The sequence below is a fragment of the Daphnia magna genome, linkage group LG2 (assembly GCF_020631705.1).
Source record: "Daphnia magna isolate NIES linkage group LG2, ASM2063170v1.1, whole genome shotgun sequence".
NCBI classification, from domain to species: Eukaryota; Metazoa; Arthropoda; class Branchiopoda; order Diplostraca; family Daphniidae; genus Daphnia; species Daphnia magna.
Window position 1 is genome coordinate 337,705 of NC_059183.1, and position 16,997 is coordinate 354,701.

The 16,997-nt window shown below is 42.2% G+C and overlaps 3 protein-coding genes, 1 long non-coding RNA gene and 1 pseudogene across 6 annotated transcripts; 3 read left to right on the forward strand and 2 right to left on the reverse strand.

Moving 5' to 3' along the window:
- Positions 1-1,745: 1,745 nt before the first annotated feature.
- LOC116915407 (glutamate receptor ionotropic, delta-1) lies at positions 1,746-4,907 on the reverse strand. Of its 3 annotated transcripts, XM_045170025.1 has the most exons (11): positions 4,371-4,907; positions 3,998-4,270; positions 3,798-3,871; positions 3,611-3,714; positions 3,402-3,489; positions 3,166-3,324; positions 2,886-3,063; positions 2,589-2,809; positions 2,406-2,528; positions 2,189-2,340; positions 1,746-2,122 (listed from the first exon to the last, which is right to left on the reverse strand). In XM_045170025.1, the coding sequence occupies exons 3-11, from the start codon at positions 3,861-3,863 to the stop codon at positions 1,873-1,875; spliced, it is 1,341 nt and encodes a 446-aa protein (XP_045025960.1). In that variant the 5' UTR covers positions 3,864-3,871; positions 3,998-4,270; positions 4,371-4,907; the 3' UTR covers positions 1,746-1,872. The 3 variants fall into 3 exon arrangements, with proteins under 3 accessions (XP_045025960.1, XP_032776416.2, XP_045025961.1); XM_032920525.2 differs by having other exon boundaries at positions 3,998-4,907; XM_045170026.1 differs by lacking the exons at positions 3,798-3,871; positions 3,998-4,270; positions 4,371-4,907 and having other exon boundaries at positions 3,402-3,525.
- Positions 4,908-5,316: 409 nt separating this feature from the next.
- LOC123470166 (actinia tenebrosa protease inhibitors-like) lies at positions 5,317-6,837 on the forward strand. Its single transcript, XM_045170027.1, has 5 exons — positions 5,317-5,459; positions 5,522-5,803; positions 5,885-6,157; positions 6,240-6,449; positions 6,518-6,837. Exons 1-5 carry the CDS (start codon positions 5,393-5,395, stop codon positions 6,766-6,768), a joined length of 1,083 nt encoding a protein of 360 aa, XP_045025962.1. The 5' UTR covers positions 5,317-5,392; the 3' UTR covers positions 6,769-6,837.
- A 935-nt stretch (positions 6,838-7,772) lies between these two features.
- On the forward strand, positions 7,773-8,875 carry LOC116915490 (BPTI/Kunitz domain-containing protein). Its single transcript, XM_032920648.2, has 4 exons — positions 7,773-7,897; positions 7,966-8,073; positions 8,143-8,376; positions 8,484-8,875. Exons 2-4 carry the CDS (start codon positions 8,007-8,009, stop codon positions 8,693-8,695), a joined length of 513 nt encoding a protein of 170 aa, XP_032776539.2. The 5' UTR covers positions 7,773-7,897; positions 7,966-8,006; the 3' UTR covers positions 8,696-8,875.
- A 694-nt stretch (positions 8,876-9,569) lies between these two features.
- Positions 9,570-10,347, reverse strand: LOC123470171. Its single transcript, XR_006643746.1, has 2 exons — positions 9,995-10,347; positions 9,570-9,929 (listed from the first exon to the last, which is right to left on the reverse strand). It is a non-coding gene; the product is annotated as an uncharacterized LOC123470171 (long non-coding RNA).
- Positions 10,348-10,458: 111 nt separating this feature from the next.
- Positions 10,459-16,284, forward strand: LOC123470169 (annotated as a pseudogene).
- Positions 16,285-16,997: the final 713 nt, after the last annotated feature.

Below are 16,997 nucleotides of genomic sequence, written 5' to 3' on the forward strand. Positions count from 1 at the left end.
CTGCCAGTTTGCCCGTGTATAGTTTCCGATATTTTTCACGGATCAGCTTCCTCCGGTACATGTTATGTGACCCAGTCTTGTTCCGTCGTCCCAGCACAGTATCCAACGCTCGTATAGAACAAGAGGCTCGTATCAGTGTTCCGTTAGACAATTATATTCCGCGAGTTTTATAGGTGAAGGTCCAACATTTCGATTTGAATGATAAACATATGGGAAGGCGTAATATTACGGCTACGTATAAACTCCATTTCAGTTTGTCTGGTTGATTGTTTACGGGACAGGTGGCACACGAGAGTTTTAATCTTTAACGCAGCAATGCGGACTCTTATACAATCACGTTTTCATTTAACGCGTTTGAATGTATAGTTAGGACCTGGCGACACGCATTCATGTGCTGCCCCGATGCATAATTTATTTTTAGGAGGTAACTCAGTTCATGTTTTGCTGACAGTAACATGACAAGCAAATCATTTTGACATCATAAACATGTTTCCGGGTTTCATTAAACTGATTGCTCTCTAACACAACTCTTTTCGTTGTGTCATTTATTGTGTTTTGTTCTTTTCTTGTCTACTGGCTGGTTATCAGTGGACTAGGAAAAACATTTCAAATTGAATTAAAACGGGATCGGCAGTTTTGTTGCTGTTCAGGTGTCATTTGACGATGCAAATCTCACGAGATGTTTGCAAAGGGATTAAATGGGATGTAACAATAGAGGGTGACCCTGGGTGAACCTGAGAAACGGGAATTCCACGCATAGGACTCTGGCGAAGGCAGGTGTTGAAAGAGAAACACGTTTCATCTTGGTAGTTCCGGATTTACGAGATCAAAAGCTCTCACAGACAGTGAGAAACGACTGAAGATGCCGGAAATGCAGAGCTTGTACTTCGCCTCACTGAATACCTTAAATGCGTACAAGTCAAGCTATCGCCGAGTGTGAAAACAGTCAAGAGTCCGTGAAGGTACGGAAATGGCGAGAATGGGGAAAATAATAATGTGAGACTCACGTCCGAACAAAGATTAATTCTCCATCAAGAATTCTAAGGTAAAAACTTGTATTTAACTTCACGCTTAATTAAGTCTCGTTTCTGCGCGAAAATAAACGATGAAAACCGCCACCAAATGTCACAACAACTAAAGTTGTGCAGTAATTGAAATAAAACTATTCTGATTATCCGATTCATGTTTTTTGGCTTCATATTTTCGCAATACTTTCAGACAACTAATTCGACCCTCCTCTAATTCGAAGAAGGTTTTAAATAACTATATTACAGCTTGTATTTAAATCAAGTACCTTAACCGAAACAGAATTACGTTTTATAGAGAATAAGCCTCTGACGCTTTCCAAAGAAAACAAGATGGGACTGAGGGTAAAGACTTTCTTATTTTTTATTACCCTGCTTTCTTTGAAATTTCAAAAGAGAAAAATGTTGCGCGGCCATCTGTTGACTACCTCACAACTTTGTTTTTAGCTGCTGTGTTTGTGATGTAAAAGCTTCACATATTTGTTTGGCTACGCGAGTTGTCGGATTACATTTTCCAAAACAAGCGACATGCCCGTACCTATACTGTTGAATGTTTGATTTCTGTTGATGCATCGACCACTGCCAGTATTACAGTCCGCATGAATGATGAATGTTACAACATAGTATACATAAGGAAAGGTCACCATTTGTAGTCTACATACGTCAAATATAGGGCCTATATTGGATTGTGTCAGTCATCTCGTGTCTGAAGTTGTGGCATTCATCGATTGACACATTTAATCTTTTCATTTGCTCAATACATTGGGTAATCATGTATTAACTAACGGACACAGTTCGATGAGAAAGGCGGTTATAACAGTCTAAGCTAAGTTTGAAACGAGACCGGTCAGCATTTGCTAGCCGTTGCCATCCGCCGGCTTGCGCGTGAAACAATTTGCTCGATGAAAATGGCAAAGATTGCCAATCCGAAACCGATACCGAAAATAAAAAAAGCTCCGATTAAATCCGCTAAACGAATGGGCATTTTTCTGGCCGATATCGTCCGTGGTTTAGTTTTAGCGAAACATTCCGGAGCCTGCGGTGAAACGTTACGCACCCAGTAAGGAAATAGTCCGCTTTCCCAGAGTTCCATCAAACTATCAAGAAATGATGCATAAGCAGTTTCCTGCATTCCAAATGAAAGAAAGATGCTGAAAACGTACGCTTTGTTAAATGCTGGCGTAAACTTGCTGTCCTTCTGGAGAGCCAACGAGAAAAAGGCAGACTGAAAGGGTAAAGGATCGGTCATTCGAAAACGACAAGCGCCATCCTTTTTGAATTGGTTGACGATGAAGAATTGGCAAAATGTTTGAATCTGTCGAATTATCAAGGCTAAGCGCATCATTTATAACCAAACACCAGACAAAGTCAACTCCTTACCCAAGGATAAGCATAACGTCCAGTTGCTAAACGACGACTAAGTTTCTCCTGGTCCGTCCAGAAACGATCCGCATGACGACGGGCTTGATCGCCTATTGTCTTCAGCGCCCCTGTTTTGGCTTCCTGCCAGTTCAATTTATTAACGAATTACATTTACTACTTTGATTTTCAATCGTTAGTTACCAAGATGTATTGCGTGATGATTGCTTCAGTACGCAGAATGATGCCAACGTCTCGATTGGCAGCCAAATCTTCGAATGTGTTGATGGGCGGTTTTGTTCGGGGCACCGTCAGGTACGAGATGACCGTACCGGAGTAAACGTTGACCAAAACAGTGGCCATCAACACCCACACTCCCAGAAGAACCCGTAAGGACATGAAACGTGCGCCAGCAATATAAGCTCCTTATATTATGCAAATAAAAGAATAAAGCCATAAATCAATAAGAAAATAAGAAAAAAAGAAAGAGCTAGCGCTTGCCTTGATTGGTTATCAAACTCAACATGTGCATCGTGTAGTCAATTGCGTAATCAAACGCAGTTTTTCGATGTCGTGGTATAGCAGGTGTACCATTGTCAGTAACGTTTAAGTGTATGACTGAAAGTGAACTCATCAAGAGCACCACCGCAATCATCGTGATGAAAATCAGTAGCCATACCTGGAAACAAAAAGTACAAAAACCGGAACACAAGTGAACGCGATGTTGTTAATCCATTAGGTAATAACTAGAAATCAACCATCAAGAAAAGGTATAATTCACCATTGGTTGATAAGGATAAATGAATGCAAAGATTCGCGATTGCTCTTCTGGTTGAGGTACGACCATCGAGTACGGTTCCGTCCAAATAAAATAAGTTAAATCCACTTTCTGTTTCCGTTCCGGAGTGGCTACAACGCCGTTGGAATAGACGTCCACCTCCCGCTCACGCACGTGATACAGGTACAATTAAACCAGTTTTTACGTATGCAGTTGGAAAAGGAAAGAGGCTACCTTACTTTGTTAGACACCAGCTGAAAAGCCAAATCGAAATCTGACATTCCGCTTTGATGGATGGTGCTTTGATTGAGCATCATGTAATTAATGCTGTTGGTGTTTCCCGTTGAAGACAGGCAATGTTAGCTTTAAAGGTTTCTGATTTTATTTTACTGTGCACTATTTCTAATTGGTATTGGTGCCTAAGAAAATTAGTTATCAAACAACTCACGAAAAATTGAGTTTCTTGGCCATCCACGTTTGCCATAATGGGCCGGTTCCTGTGAACGAGTAGTTTCCATCGGGACGAAAAATCAGCGTCGAGAAAGGAGGGTTCTTCAACGTTTGCGCAAAAGTCCAAACAATTAAAAATTAACGTTATAATACGTAATAGTATCGCAGACTTTGGCTTAACTTACGTGAAAGACGACAAACGTTAAACGAGCGCCATTAAATCCGTAGTTGTGGCTGGGTAACTCGCACATCCCGGCCCCTAATATAATCATTAAGAAAACTGAAATCAACATCCTGGATATTGAAATTCACGATCCGCATGGATCGACAACCTATATGTTCAAATAATGTTATCTCAGATCTGATGACCATGTTATTAGATCACCTGGCTTTTATAGTTTTAGTTAGAGTATAGTAGCCTCTGCCCAAACGACGCCAAGATTGGCTAGCATATTTCAAGTGCTTTTTGTTTAAATGTTCAATTGAATGACGTCCAGTGGCCAACCAAGTAACAGATAATGTCTTCACTCAGTTTGATCGCTCGGAGTTGGCGTACGTCAACTGTCCAAGAGCTGCAGCTATGCAACAACACGACATTGGAACTGGTCATTCTTTTTAGCAGATGATGTATGGGACATGTACAGGTCACAGTTGACATCTGTCAGGAAATACAATGCTATTCAAATAATGTCGCACAACTGCCAATAATGTAGAGCGGATGCATAACGATGAATGCTAGGAATGTTAGGAAAAGTTACCAAGGAAACCTTGTGTTATCAACGTGAGACCTAGTCAGAACTTCAATTTGAAATAATGATTAGATGTATTCTTTATTCACCGAATGTAGAGACTAACAAAAATCGCATAGTTTTAAGACGCACTGTCTGAGCCACGACCTGATTGGTCTGCAAGAACGTTGTCTAAAGATTCAATTCACTTCAAGTATATGTCGATGGAAATGGCAGGTAGGCTAAAAAAATGATGCGTCCATCGATCCCAAATTTCGTAACACATTTTGACTTGTTCAATCAATCAACACATTGTTTTAGGTAAAAGACAGTTCCTGTAACGCACCCTTGAATTTGCTTGTCATTCCTACACACCACAGTGCACACTACTGAACAAGTGAGCAAAGCTTTTGGCTGCCACTTCTGCTAATGGTGGGTCGTTCTAGCCCTTCCTCTCAAATGGGATTTTCTTTTTTCTCAAATCTTCCAAGAGGGGAAGGGTGCGAATTTTTCCTCTGCACGTGTATTTCATTCTGTTGGTTGTCACCCTTACTTTGGATCTCCCAGGTAGAGGAAGTACGTGAACAAACACCTTTTCTTTTCTTATCCACCAAAGGGTCGCGGTTCATTTGTTTTTACATAGTTTTTACATAAAATGAACTGTCAGCACCACGAAATATGTAGAGTCTATCATAAGATGATTGGCTTATCGTAGCAAACCAGCAGTTAACTACCCCTTTTTTTAAAAAAAAGGGAAAGAGTAGAACTTGTTTGAATTGTTTTTTCTTCGTGACAACATTTAAACAGTTCCGCGGTGACTGGAGAGGAAGAGAAAATGGACCACTCCGCCGCCGTGAGGAAGAAACTTGTTTTCATTTTCAAACAACGGTATTTTCAGTAGGAAGAACTTCAGAAAGTGGTCGGTGGCCCAGTCGAGTGGAACCATCAACAGCCACAGAAGAGTCAAACAAAGCAAACGATTAGTACATTATACAAGTGCTGCTATTCCTGATCGAGTGTTGTTCCTTATTCAAACTCCATGAAAGTTTATCATGTGGCAGACATCAGTTCAATGGATTTTCTTTTTCTGCATCATTTCAGCTGTTTGGGCTAATCCACGTAAGTAAAAAATACCATTAAAAATTTTAAAACATTTCCACCTCATTGCGTAACTGCTGTAGGGCCATCAGAGTCGTCGGAAGAGAATCTTCTTGACAATGACGAAGACGTCGTCAATCACATTGATAGCCATGACAACGACATCGTTCAGAACAGCGTCAATGTTTGTGTGCTGCCTCCCATCAGCCAATCGCCGTACCAACGACGTTGCAGCGGATTCATTCCGCGATGGTATTACGACACAAAAACGGGCGTTTGCAAGAAATTCTTCTGGGAGGGCTGCTGGAGCACTGGCAATTTATTCCGAAATGAATTCGCCTGTCTGGCTAGATGCAACAAACAAGGTATAGGACGCTTTTAAACTTTAATCGCAATTTGGATAAAGGCCAACACGTTCTACCCTGAAATCGTGAAATCGTATACAGGATTGCAGAAATTGATCAACGAAAGCGACCCGACAGCTCCGTGCTTGCAACCGAAAGCCGTTGGCAATTGTCACGCCTCGATTTTGAGCTTCTTTTTCGACACGCAAACTGGGAAATGCACGTCTTTCGTGTATTCAGGTTGCGGTGGCAATGCAAACAACTTCCAATCGTACCACCAATGCGATTTCAAGTGCAATCGGTTAGAGCAAGCACCGCTCACGCTACCGCATTTAGCCGATTCGACCACCATTAGTGCCACCGCTACTGCTCCAGGTGTGTTGACAATCACAACGTTTGATGACTGATGGTGACATTCACTTGAATTTTCTCTTTTTCGTGATTTTGACGTTGACAGAGAAAGCCGTCCAGCTGACGAAACGAGAGAAATGCAACTTGCCTCCTGTTCAACCGGGCAGTGCGAGTTGTTTGGCTTTCGTTCCGTCGTGGACTTTCAATTCGACTGTTGGCCAATGCCAGAGTTACGTGTACGAAGGCTGCGGTAGAACGGCTAACCTGTTCAACTCGCTGGACGAATGCGATACAGCGTGTGGTCCTGAACCCATCGGTAAAAGTTCGTGTCATTGCGTGTCTTTGGTCATTCACTGATGCATCTTCTGTTTGTGTTTGAATCAGTTCAAACGAGCAGTTTGCCTTTGTGTTTGCAACCGAAAGTCGTTGGGCATTGTCGGGAAGCCTTGCCGATGTTCTTTTACGACGCCACGACGGGGAAATGCACGCGGTTCATTTACGGCGGATGTAAAGGCAATGACAATCGATTCGTCACGGAAGAGGCCTGTAAACTGGCATGTCCAGGCTCGAACGATTGGGTAGTTTCCGATCAGCTTTCGGTTTCTGGCGAATCGCAAGAGACTTATTATAAGTAAAACTATCGTGCAGCATTAATTTCAATCTAATTTTTTTTTTTTTTTTTATTAATAAACCCGTTTCACAAGTTTTTTTCCCTTGGGTTTACGTTCGATATACAGTATGTTTTGGTTCGTTTTATTCAAAATGCGGTGGAGAGTTTCAGCTTGTCATTCAGCGTTTATCTATTTTTGTCACGGATTAACAATAATCATTTGGTTGCACAAAATGTAGGTGAGTGATAACTTTCCTGTTCCGAGTAAAGATGGCCGAGCGTTTCAACTTGTTGTGGAGATGTCAATGATTAAAGTTGGAAAGCTAAACTGATCAGTAAAACTGTACCAATTGTCGAGGAACTTTCATTTGTAGCAACTGTGTTGCTATAGGAGGCAACGCTGTCGATCTCTTTTATCCCTCACACATGCGTTCATAGTTTGATTGACAGAATTATGTATGCAGACTAATGGCGCTCACGTCAAATCACGCATAAGAGAGCCCGCTCTCTGTCCCTATAAATGTAGACCATCAAAAACAGCTTGGAAATTATGCAATGGTACAAGGTGAGCGACACCGCCCAACGGACGTCAGACGCTCGAGGTGTGCGTGACCTTATCACCTGGTGCTGTGGATAGCGTACACGTAAAAGTGTTATTTCTACTACTGGTTTTTATGTAACAAACAAAAGACAGCCTACGTCGTATTGTACATGACTATAGAGCCAATTGACATTAATCATTTACCTTAAAGTCCACAAAGATTTTCCTATTCACGAAGTTAATTTTCTTTGGCTACTAATTATCATTTTTTGACAGAATAACCAAATGATTGCAATCAGCCATGCAAGCCGATTTGCCACAAATCACGATTTTTAGCAGAAAAAGAAGCAATGTGAGTTAATCCTTTGGGTCGCTAAATGTAAATTGAAAACGCAATTTACCTTCGTTGTGATTTCGCAACTGCACCCCTTTCTTTATAATCGCCCATGACATAATTGTTATACAGAGCAACGAAACTGAAAACGGCCAAGGGAATGATAGTTGTCTATCCGTCCTGATTGAGAACTTGTTTGCAACAAGGCTGATTCCGCTAAACACTTCTATAAATTGGTAGATTTTTCTAGTGTTCTCAGTCGAGAAACAGCAACAGAAGGTAAATCAAGAACTGAACAACCACAAACATTTATTATTTATTTAATTTACATTTATGTAATTCAACAGGCTAACTTGAAACATTTGCAAAAGATTCATTGAACATCATCATGTTGAGACAGTGTAGTCAACTTGTGCTTCTCGTCTGCGTGATGGCCGTTGGAGCTATGCCTCAAGGTACAGGTCGTCAATCATTGAATTTAAAATCATGAAAAAATATTAGTTCTATTTTTTGGGGTGCACCAGGTCAAACAACTACAGGTGGAGCGAACGTTGTTGTGCAACTAACGAAGCAGCAAAGGTGCAGCTTACCTCCGGTCGAACCTTCCAATTTTAGTTGCTTCGCTTTTATTCCATCCTGGACATTTAATTCAACCACTGGAGTATGTGATAGTTTTGTGTATGGAGGTTGTGGTGGAACGGCCAATCTATTCGAAACGCTGGCCCAATGCAACGCGATCTGTGGGCCCGAACCTACTGGTAGACAAATAGCTTAATTTTTAAAATAAAATACCCAATACATTTAACCCGTCATCTGATATATGAAATGCTGAAATCAAAATATAGTTGGTGTTCATGTTATTCAGGCCCAGTGATTTCTGCTTCTGTGTGTTTGCAACCAAAAGTCATCGGACCTTGTCGTGCGTCCATTCCAAGTTTCTTCTTCGATGCAACAACTAGAGTATGCACGCCTTTTAACTACGGCGGGTGTCGGGGCAATGACAACAGGTTTGCATCGGAACGTGCCTGCAGATTAGCTTGCTCTCGCTCGGATTTCGATTCGGAAGAGAACCAATAAGGATTGACTAAACACAAGCAACTGCACAACCATAAACTCCCATGTCCCATGCAGAATTCCATGTCAAATTTATATTTTTTCTGATATAGTACTGCAATTATTCTTAGTATGTTACTCTTTATTGTACTCCAACTTAATTACTGCTCGGTGTAATTTGTATATAAAAGATATCGCCCTGCAGCATTGGTCCTTTCTCAACGGTCACTATACGCATCACGCGTTTAATGGGCACGGCACGCACATTGTGGAGTGCTTTGCATGACGCAAGAACATCATTTCCTGTGTTATTGTAAACAAAATAGAAAAGAGTTGGGATTTTCCCAGAATCCAACACGTGGGCATTTTTACAAAAGTACAACATAATAGCCCAAAGAAACAAGGATGTTTGCAGAGGGACTGCGCTTCGATGCGTCACATACGTTTCTTGTTATAGACACAACACAATGCCGGCATTGTGAATGCGGTCAAGGGTAATCGCTTTCCAATTCACTGACAAAAGAGCTTTAAATAGTGTACGACGGATCGTTAAACCAGTTTCTAAAACAACACCGTAAAGCCCAAAGGTGCGTCACGACGAGAAAACCCGACGCATTTTGTGACGTAATGACACGGAAAACAAACAAAGCCGGACGTGTCCCATTGCACATTTTGCTACTCTTCAAGCGTATAGCTACCAATTACTGCTATATGCTTACAGACGATGGATGGGGAAATGACATTGTGGCACCCCAACAACGCCGTCCTTCTGGGATTTCCCTGTTGATAAGACATTGAACGAAACTAAGCATTTATCATCTATAATATCACGTCAATGATAGATCTGATTTACGTTATGATTACGTCACACGCAAATTCAACGATGGCATATCAAGAATGACACTATACAGACGTTTAGTGTGTTCATCAAATTGCGTTAACGTGTTAACGTATAAGTATAATATAGGAGAAGAAAAAGAAAGCAGATGGCGACGTGTTAGCCGCAGAGAAACTTTCTGCTTAAATCGACCAGCCAAACATTGAACGAAAGGTTAAGTGGAAATTCGTGTTTTATTTTCCTCCCGAACCGTGTATCCTGTTAACTTTTGGTGTGCATGGCTTGGTGAATAATGCATTCATTTCCACATCGTACAAAACTTTCATCGTCAATTCCTTTTTTGATGGCTAGTCCCCACCAACTTTTCCTTTTTTTTCTCATTTTAATACCATCAAATAATGATGGCTGCACACATCTGACCTATTCTCCAGCGTGTTGTTTAATCACGGATCAATGTAAAAGATAACTTAGATGTCATTGCTTACCTTAACTGTGTGTAAAGTCATGGTGGTTTATTTAGTCGTTTATATTTATCCAATTGCGCAATTCAAATCCTGGATATAGGAAATGGACGATGACGTGAAGAATACGTCAAGTGCTCAACACGAAATGACATTTCAAAAAGGATGACGAAAGATTAGAGATGGTATCATACATATATGAAGAAAAACCCAAAAGAAAAGCTTGACGTCAACACGTGCTGCGCTTTAGCACAACGTGTGTTTGTACTCTGCGTATATTGCGCTTGTATACACATATCAATTAAAAGCATGTCACGCCATTTCTCCTTCGTGTGGGACCTCCTTCTTCTCGTTTTTTGCCTCGTGGGCTGTTTGTTGTTGTTATTGACTTTTTTGAAGCTGGGAAATTTCCAAGGCGAATGGCAGCGTGCTGTTGCTGCGTTCAGCACGCGGTCGATTTCAGCTGCCGGCAGTATAAAAGCGGGTGGGACTCGGTTTTGCTATTCAGTCAAACACAACCAGCCGACAGAAGAATACGCCTGCAACTCCCTACGAACCTAATTTAAAAAAAAAAAAGGCGTTTAGTATAACAGCAGTTGCAAGTTGATTTCAGCATCCAAAATTCAGCAGAAAATGTTGGGGAAAATAGTTTTCCTGCTGTGCGTCACATCCACCGTCTTCGCTATCCCTCGTAAGTGAACTACTGCCTTTCACTTGTAATCATTTTAAGTTAAATGTCCATTTTGAACGTATTTCTTGGTCGCTGATTATTGACGAACTCAATCTGCTTCGACTTTGCTCAGTCCCATTTCTATCAAGTTTTTTGTATTTTGTGAGGAAAGGGTAACAGGGTTTGAATTACACTAGCCCTGATGGAACCGGAAACTCTGTCCGGGTATCATCAGAGTATAACCCAAGGGGCAAACAGAGACGTTGAATGGTTGTATCGGTCTATGAGACGTATCGAATTACGTGCATCTTTCTGGAGCCAAATAAAAAAACGAGCTATCCCATCGCTTGATCAAAAACGCCATTGGTGTCTGTACAGATGAATAAATTATAACTTCTCTGCATGTGCCAACAGGTCCCGATGTTAAAGGCGTTCCAGAAGAAGCCAAGGCCGATGTTGATGTCTGCGCGCTACCGCCCGTCAATCCGAGCCCGATCGCATGCAGCGGCGTCATTCCCCGTTGGACTTACAACGCCAAGGCCGGAGCTTGCGAGAAATTCATTTACGGCGGATGTTTCGGCACTGAGAATCTCTTCAAAAACGAATTCGCTTGTCTAGCCAAATGCAACAAAGAGGGTAAATAAATTATAGCTCATAATAAATGCGGGCTGTCATCAGTTGGTTGTTGATTCTTTTAAAGGATTGGAGAAGAAAATCAGCGAAAGCGATTCGACTTCTCCTTGTATGCAAAAAGAAAGCCACCGGCAATTGCCGCGCATTTATACCGAGTTTCTTTTTCGACACTCAAACTGGAGAGTGCACGTCGTTCACTTACACTGGTTGCGGTGGCAACGACAACAATTTCAGCTCGGAAGATGAATGCGACCTGAAATGCAACGGTTTGCAAGGACCTGTCACACCACCATCGCCACAAGTTGATCCACTCGTCGATGCACCTGCTTCCGATGCAGGTAATTATCAATTCATCAGTTACAACACAAAATGTGTGGCCAACTTGATTACCTATAATTAAATTTTTATCTACGTTATTGCAACAGTTGCTACTCAAACTCCCGAGCTGACACGGCAAGAGAAATGCAGTTTACCTCCCGTCAACCCAAGTCCCTTCAGCTGCCTGGCTTTCATTCCGTAAGATCATTCCGCTTCATTTTGTATATCTGACTGACGTTTTCATTTTTCGGTGAATTTCACAGGTCGTGGACATTCAACTCGACCGCCAACGAGTGCCAAACTTACGTGTACGGAGGTTGCGGCAAAACAGCCAATCTGTTCAATTCTCAGGACGAATGCAACACGGCATGCGGCCCTGATCCCGCTGGTAAGAACCAATCTCATCATTTCACTATTTACTGGTTCATGTGCATGTTGGCTTGCATTTAAAAATGAGTCCACGAAAAGCTTATTTGTTTATCGTCTACGGCTGTGTGTACTGGAATTGATGAGCATGCTCTTTTTTTGTTTCGCTTGGTTCTGTTCTTGTCATTTTTTAGAGTTGGCAAAGATCGAAATCATTGACGCCTGAAGCGGTGAGTTCCCCGATGTTAGTGTACCTTCCTCAATGCCGGAGTGATCCGTCCAGAAATGATTGCTGTTGAGCACAAGCACATCGAAATAATATATCTCGAATGTCGTACACATTAGTTGGAATGTTGCATGTCCGTACACTCGTCCCTTCCTATTCCAAAATCTTCAACTCTTTTCGAAATTCTGATCGCTGGCATGAAACTCGTCGCTCGTTTATAAATACACGGCATTCTATAGGTACATAGCTTGATTGATTGGCTGTTGCATGGACGTCCTTTTCTAGTCGCTTTTACGTGGAAATTCTAAGAAATTTAATAAGGACGTGTTTTCTCCTGTTAGTGATGACGTTACCAATAGACACAAGAGAACTGATGAAACAAGATAGCAAATGCAGTTTGCCTCCGGTTCATCCGAGCCCATTCGCTTGCTTCGCCGCCATTCCATCGTGGACTTTTAATTCGACTGTAGGAAAATGCCAAAGTTACTTGTACGGTGGTTGCGGTAAGACAGCCAACTTGTTCACCTCAGAGAACGATTGCAACGCAGCTTGCGGTCCAAAACCTAGTAAGACGTTTTCTAACCCTTGGCAAAGACGAATACTTACGAAGGTTTATTGAATTAAGAAATCCTCCAACCTCGGCAAGATGTTTGCACTTTACCTGTCGTCAAGGGCCCATGTTTTGCCTCTTGGAAGCGATACGCTTTCGTCAAGGAAAAGAACAGGTGCGAATTATTTTATTTCGGAGGTTGCCAGGGGAATCAGAATAACTTCCGAACGGCTGATGAGTGTTACAAGACTTGCGGCGGTGACGAACCCAGTACAAGTAAGACGCAACATGCAGTGTTTATACTAATTGCTGTGAGGGGCCCTATATAATTTGATGTGGTGATTGTTTTGTTTTTATTAGCACCTGAGTGCGCAGAAGTGGGCTGTCCAGTCTCAAACAAACGATTCATCGAAAGAGGCTGCCGGCCAGAATACAGAGGGAAAGCGTGTTGTCCAACAAGGTTTATCTGTCGTAAGTGACTCGCATCTTTTTTTTTTTAAAGTTATTCTCCCCTATTAAATTTGAAAAACAAACAAATATTGGCCAACAGCCGAGGAGAAATCAGTCCAAGGAGTTTGCCGTTACCGCGATGTCTCCTACCTCATAGGTCAAGAGATTTCTCAAATCCACGACGATGACGCATGCAAAACAGGTTGCACCTGTGTGGCCAGTGATAAGCAGTAAGCTTCCTTTCTTTTCTATATACACTTTCACGTCGTATGAACCAAATTAACTATTAAAATAATCAAATCATTTCGCAGTCAAGGAGGTGCCACAATCAAATGCAACAGGATTTTTGTGACGTACCTTTCCCACCCCAAGAAGAAGGTTGCGTCCTCGTTACGCCACCAGGTGCTTGTTGCCCATCTTATAAATGCCGTAAGTCAAATATCATAAGGTATGGCGTTTGATTTTCAATTAACATTTCCTCCTTGCAGCTGAGAAGCGGCCAGATGGACAAGTTCAGCAGGATGACACTTGCCTCTTCAATGGCAAAAAGAATACCTCAAGGGCCAATCTATTCCTTCCGGGCATCCGTGCAAATGGTGCACCTGTGTCGACGGATTCACTGGTGAGGCAACAACTAGGATTCATTGAAATTTTCGTTTATTCTGTAATAACCTCCCCCAAAAAAAAGGTTTGGATGGTCCGGGATGTCGGGATGCCCACTGCATCGTCGATAACCGCATCGGCTGTGTTCAGTGTACGCGTCCGGAGCGTGTTGCCCAATCAGCTACAAATGCCGTAAGAACTCCTTCAAAGGTTAAATGGACTTAAAGGGAATCCATTCTCATTATAATTTCAGTCAGCGCAGCAGAACTGAGCCAAAACAAGACGAGGATTATCCGAATTCAAGCCGAGGCTGCTGGTAAGCAGGGCGTGAGTACGTTACCGATGGATCTCGGCAGAGCGAGAGATGCTGAATCGAAAGGGAAAGCCGAAGACTGTCTTCTGCCCAAAATGATCGGACCGTGTAAAATGTCTAGACCGTCCTTTTATTACGACACAGAAAAAGGCGATTGCCTTCCATTCATTTACGGAGGATGCAGAGTAAAGTCTTTCATTCTGTATAAAGGAAGTATATTGACGTTCATTCCTTTTACAGGGAAATGGTAATCGTTTCGAAACGCGTGAAACTTGTTTGGAGACTTGCAGCGCATCGGCGTCTGGAACGAGAATCATTCGAATCGAATCCCAAACTGGGCATCAAGGTGTGACCACTTTGCCCATCAATCTTGGTGGCATAAAGGTGTTTCCACGCTGCCCATCGCTTTATCACGAAGCAGAGCTGTTGCATCAACAAGGCCCGATGTTTGTCTCCAGCCGAAGAAAACGGGACCGTGTCGTGGACTGGAAACCAATTACTTTTTCGATGTGACAAAGGAGAAATGCGTTGCGTTTAACTACGGTGGTTGCGAGGTGAATTCAATCAAGCCTTTTATTTACAGTTTTATTGTAGATTAACGCTGTTTAAATTTATAGGGCAACGACAATCGTTTCGAAACGTTGGAAAAATGTCGTGAAATCTGTGGCGAAGTTGCAGCTGCCGTAACTAAAAATAGCGAACCCGTTCCTGAAGGTAAATATTGTTATTTTTTTTAATTAATCCAATCTGCGATAATGCAATACTTGGCAGATAAATTTGCCCGCTGCAAATTGCCTGCTGACGTCGGCATGTGCAGAGGTTTTGCGCAAAAGTTCTTCTACGACAGCGCCGACAAGGAATGCAAACCGTTTACGTTCGGCGGTTGTCTTGGCAACGCCAATAATTTCGACAGTCAACAGGAATGTCTAGCAGCTTGTGCCCCACCTGTTTTCGAAGGTATAAGCTGAACATCATTAATAAACGCTTCAATTGCATCTCATCTTTTCATTTCCAGGCAAAGCTAGAGCTCGTGCCCGTGCCCGAGCTCGTGCTGGATTGACATCAACGAGGAAGAAGTCGGACCCGTTGCCACAAGTAATTCAATCAGCATTCTTTTTTTTTAATGTAATGAATCGCCTTATTTCTGATGCGTCAGATGTCGTTGAGATTTCGTCGGAGCCTGTTTGCAAATTGGGCAATCTTACCGTGAAAATTGGTGAACGTTTGTCGGATTCGGAAACTCCTTGCGACGAATGCATTTGCTCTACTCCACCGGAACTGACGTGCGTTACGCAATCATGTCCAGTTCCACCTACGAACCCGTCAGTCGTGTGCTGGCCACAGTTTGTTCCCGGCCAATGCTGTCCAAATTATAGCTGCGTGTCGGCCAATCCACCGTCCATCAACGTTTGCGACGTATGATGGATCCATTTTTCTTAAAAATTGCTTCGTAACGTACCGGGCTGATTTTATATTTCTGGAACAGGATGTCAAGTGCCAGGATGACGAACATTAGTGAAGTTCAGAGCCAAGAAAGTTTAGATGGAAGTTGGATGCCACCCATTGGCGTCTGTTTGAAAAACGCCATGTTGGCAGATTCTGCCGTTGGTGAGTCTATATACGTTTAATGTGGACGATTAAGAATTCTGTGTTCTATACGATGGAATTTTTTAGCTACTTTAGATTCACCTGATGTCAAGTGCACCAGAGAATCATGTGCACCACCACCCCATGATCGGGTCAGCCATTTGCAAACCGGTGACGGTTGCTGGCGAATGTTGTCCGTCTTACACTTGCGTATCAGCTAATCCGCCATCAATCAACGTTTGCGAGGTAATAGATTTATCGTTTGGAGATTGAATTTCATATTCATCCTTTACTATTGAAACGAATAGGACGTCATGTGCGAACCGGAAGAAGAACATTTATGAAGTTCAGGCTCAAGAGAGTGAAGACGGAAGTTGGTTGCCACCGATCGGCGTTTGCATCAGAGATTCCACTTCCATTCCGCTCTAGAAAAGTGGATCTTGACAGAGCCAATGGCTGTTATTGAGCTCCAGCTTGGGAACCAGGATGCCATTTAATGATCTGAATCATTTGAAAATGTTATGTTTGTTGTTAAAGTTGTTGTCATCCTATATTGTTTTAGAAATCTGAACAATAAAATAACCGTTATTTCATTTTACGCCAATTTTGGAGCAATCTTTTCGCATTCCAGGTCACTCAAAATGTTAGTAGCACAGGACCGCGATATTATCGGCCTGTATTACGAGCTGCATATTGCGACACATTCGCATGGCCGAACGAATAGAAACGTTACGTAGACTACGTGTCGCACGGTACATCTCAATAATTGTTTTTGTGGCTAAAAATATTTTCCAATGATTTATTAGTTTAAATGTGAATGAACATGATTAGTAAAATAGTAAATTTCATTTTTCGTTTATTTATACCGATTCTTATGACAAATGGGGATTCAGAAGGAAAAATACGTAAAAGGTATGGACGCGCCAGTCTAACCTTATTGATGGAATCTTTGATAGGGAAGTCAGCTGACATATGAAAATACATTTTGGACTCTAAATTTAAATTCAAAGCGAAAATGAATGCTTCAATTAAGAAATTTCCAGGAACAAAAGAAGCAATTCCCTTACGTGAAACCAGTCGTCTACTGTTGGAGAACGGCCAGATCAGTTCCACCAGCTTTCGCCAACCTCAGCTCTATCCCAAACCAGAACGGCCCGGCAGCTCATTCCGCCCTGTATTTCACAACCCCAGAATTAGCGAAGAATAGATTTAGATATCGCGGTTTTGAATCCACTTCAATTACTCCGGTGATTCCCAAAGACAAAATCACCCGGCCATTACTGAAGAAACAAGAGAAAAGTCGACCAGATT

Coding starts and splice junctions, on each gene's coding strand:
- LOC116915407 (XM_045170025.1), bottom strand. CDS start 3,863: ATGTGCGAGTTACCCAGCCACAACTACGGATTTAATGGCGCTCGTTTA. Junction 3,490..3,610: donor GCCAAGAAACTCAATTTTTC/GTGAGTTGTTTG, acceptor AAACACCAACAG/CATTAATTACATGATGCTCA. Junction 2,123..2,188: donor ACGCCAGCATTTAACAAAGC/GTACGTTTTCAG, acceptor ATTTCTTGATAG/TTTGATGGAACTCTGGGAAA.
- LOC116915490 (XM_032920648.2), top strand. CDS start 8,007: ATGTTGAGACAGTGTAGTCAACTTGTGCTTCTCGTCTGCGTGATGGCC. Junction 8,074..8,142: donor CGTTGGAGCTATGCCTCAAG/GTACAGGTCGTC, acceptor GGGGTGCACCAG/GTCAAACAACTACAGGTGGA. Junction 8,377..8,483: donor CTGTGGGCCCGAACCTACTG/GTAGACAAATAG, acceptor CATGTTATTCAG/GCCCAGTGATTTCTGCTTCT.
- LOC123470166 (XM_045170027.1), top strand. CDS start 5,393: ATGTGGCAGACATCAGTTCAATGGATTTTCTTTTTCTGCATCATTTCA. Junction 5,804..5,884: donor GGCTAGATGCAACAAACAAG/GTATAGGACGCT, acceptor AATCGTATACAG/GATTGCAGAAATTGATCAAC. Junction 6,158..6,239: donor TGCCACCGCTACTGCTCCAG/GTGTGTTGACAA, acceptor TGACGTTGACAG/AGAAAGCCGTCCAGCTGACG.